Source organism: Rutidosis leptorrhynchoides, unplaced genomic scaffold, assembly GCF_046630445.1.
Source record: "Rutidosis leptorrhynchoides isolate AG116_Rl617_1_P2 unplaced genomic scaffold, CSIRO_AGI_Rlap_v1 contig244, whole genome shotgun sequence".
Taxonomy (NCBI): Eukaryota; Viridiplantae; Streptophyta; class Magnoliopsida; order Asterales; family Asteraceae; genus Rutidosis; species Rutidosis leptorrhynchoides.
Window position 1 is genome coordinate 80,908 of NW_027266493.1, and position 2,987 is coordinate 83,894.

The 2,987-nt window shown below is 33.4% G+C and overlaps 1 protein-coding gene across 1 annotated transcript; it reads right to left on the reverse strand.

Moving 5' to 3' along the window:
- Positions 1-1,691: 1,691 nt before the first annotated feature.
- On the reverse strand, positions 1,692-2,794 carry LOC139882220 (putative transcription elongation factor SPT5 homolog 1). Its single transcript, XM_071866584.1, has 4 exons — positions 2,659-2,794; positions 2,385-2,528; positions 2,024-2,124; positions 1,692-1,931 (listed from the first exon to the last, which is right to left on the reverse strand). Exons 1-4 carry the CDS (start codon positions 2,792-2,794, stop codon positions 1,692-1,694), a joined length of 621 nt encoding a protein of 206 aa, XP_071722685.1.
- Positions 2,795-2,987: the final 193 nt, after the last annotated feature.

Genomic DNA, 2,987 nt, shown 5'->3' on the forward strand with positions numbered 1-2,987 from the left:
TTGGATGAGTGTACATAACAACAGTCAATTACAATATGGTTGTCAAGATCTTTGATCCTCTCATAATAGTCTTGTAATCTTTACAATCCAAATGATCCAGATTTTAGGAGAATATCTTTTGAGTCTAGAATCCATAAAATCTGCAATCATGATCCATAACATATGCAATTTTAGGATCTTTATAATGCAACTATATTTGTTTGCCATCAATTAAGAAAAGATTTCATATTAACATCAAAAAAAAAAAGATTTCATACTTTTTTTTTTGATAATAATTTCATACTTTTTTAGGGTAAATAAAAAGAAAAGAAAAAAATTCCTACTTGATCGTACTATAGTTTACCATATTTGATTTATTAAGATTCATATTGAATAATGTTTTGAGTATTATATTCTCCTATATATAAGTGATTGCATTCCATATTTCATTTAATTTGGATCTAATTTTCAAGGATTTGTTTTCTAATCCAGACTCACAACTTAGGTCTTTAAATACTGATCTACATAATGTCTTTCGTGGCCTATATATATTCTTTTAGGTCTCATAGGTATCCTCACAACCGACAGCCGAGAACCTATATATATATAATAATTCAATCCAAAGAAAAAAATATATATTCTAAAAAGAAGAAGAATTTAGAAGAAGAAAATGGCTAATTCCTTGCTTTCAGCTGCTTTATTCTTTCACTTTGTAAGTTCCTTTTCATTAATTTCTTTTCTCAAAATAATATATCCAAATATTGTTTGTTAAATTCTAATTACTGACAGTATTAATTATTACTAATACTTTGTTATATATAGGTTTAAGCATGTCAGAAAGCATGGCAACACCAGATTTGCAAAGTATTCAGATGAACCTCAACTATTCGAGCCCTGTACGACAGACAGCGAATGCCGAAAGATGGGTGCACGTTGCCCAGGCTCCGTTAAATGTATAAACTCTCAATGTAGATGTTGGGGTGCTTGACATTACTTAGAATAAGATTTAATTTCTTCGTTAAGTATGATGCATTTTCAATAAATTTCTCCGGAATATAATGAGTTTTAATTTGATGATTATATTCGCATTAGTGATCGGAATCTGCATAATTATTTATGCAATGTGTTTTTCAGGTTAGCGTCCAGTATTTCTGTTTTAATGTCATTTGTTGAGTGATGTAAAACATATTTTGCATAATTGTTTATTGACTTGACGTATGATAAGGTCTCTCGATACATGTGTAGCAATGAGATCGTATGATTATAGGGTCTCTCAATACATAATTTTTTAAAGTATTTGACACACTTAACAAAATAATATTATTTGGATCTATGGATTTCATCATTTTTAAACAAAATGAAAAAAACCTAAAAAACATTCATCTTTAGAAAAAAAATATTAAAGAGACGAAGGGAGTATTAATATTCCTCTATAATTTGATACTTTTCACTTTAATGTTTAAGTTGAAAATTGTCAGAATAATATTTTACCGAATAAAGAAAAAAGATGTGATCATGTCAATAACTGTATAATCTACATTTTCTGTAGTATTGAATAAGAAGGAAAGATTGTTTCTCTAATCGGCATAACTGTGTTTTTATATCAATGGTTTTTAACTAACCATAAAAGGAACTGCAAAACTAAAATTTTTAAGACGAATATTAGTGATCAACTTAATTTACATTATACAAAATCCTAAGAAAGTAAAGATTTAGGCTTGTTTTGCAAGCAAGTCCATGTCGAAAATCTTGACATCAAGTTCAACGTCTACTTTTACAATCCCTTCACTTCCGTCCACGCCTATCAACCTTCCGGTGACCCCTCTGTGGGGACCACCCATGATCATGACCTTGTCCGATTTTTTCGGTATCAACACCTCCAACTCATTCGGGAGAGCTGTTACGATGTCGTCATGGCCGCTCGAGCCAAGGCCAACTTTACAGGAACCATCCTGAAAAGCAGAATCCCAACATTCCGTTAGAACGGAATCCATTTCTTCTCTTCTCTAGAAGAAGAGACAGAGTTGAAGACAGAGAGACATACCGGAAGAACTTCTCGAATAACTCCAGCAACTGCATCATCCCCAGATCTACGGACATTCACCATAATGTGTGGCATGAACCAAGGTCCATCATTCTCAGCACCTGAATTATAATACATAAATGCTCCAAATTAAACAACTTCAATTCTTATTGAAAACAGAACCAAAATGATATTTATGATGGAATTACTTGAGTACTAAAAATACATGGTTGGCTTGTTCGCCTTGACAATACAAGGGTTGTAATTACTTTAACAATAATATTTCTCTGAAACTATACTATTAAAATTATTATTATCATAATAAAAATGCAACAACAATAATAATAATATATGAAAGCACAAATAGAAAGAAAAGCCAGACCTATAGCAGGAGAGTAAGCATCAAGACCGCCAGCTCCTGGTGTCATTGGCTGCCCTCCAGGAGTTCCCGGAAGATAGGACACCGAATTTGGAGTCATAGGCTGGCCGCCAGGTGTGGAAGGCAGGTAAGGACTTGGAGCATTAGCTGCAAACGTAATTACAAAGTAATATGTGTATGATTGTTCCATACCAGAAAGGAAAAAAAAAAAAACACTAGAGCTAATCAATCGTAAAACCCAAAAGTGCAACAGATGAAAAAAAAAAGAACTACTAACCATATGCAGAAGTGCTACCCCTCGGTGTTCCAGCTTCACTGTAACTGCCACTCGGAGTGTTGGTCCAATTTGAACTGGGAGTCGGTGCTTCATATGGCCTCGAACGAGGACTTCCTGGCTGAGAAGGATTTTCCATTACGTGTTAAATAATCATGCACGTCAAAAATTCAACAATACTAGAAGAATTCTTACAGCAACATAGCACATACTGATTTTCTTGACCAATTACAATAGAGAAGATAAATCATAAAGATGACCAAAAGCCAAATCGCTTACCTGATATTGCGGACTAGATCCCCAGGACCCTGGATTTCCATCTTCCCAGTTAT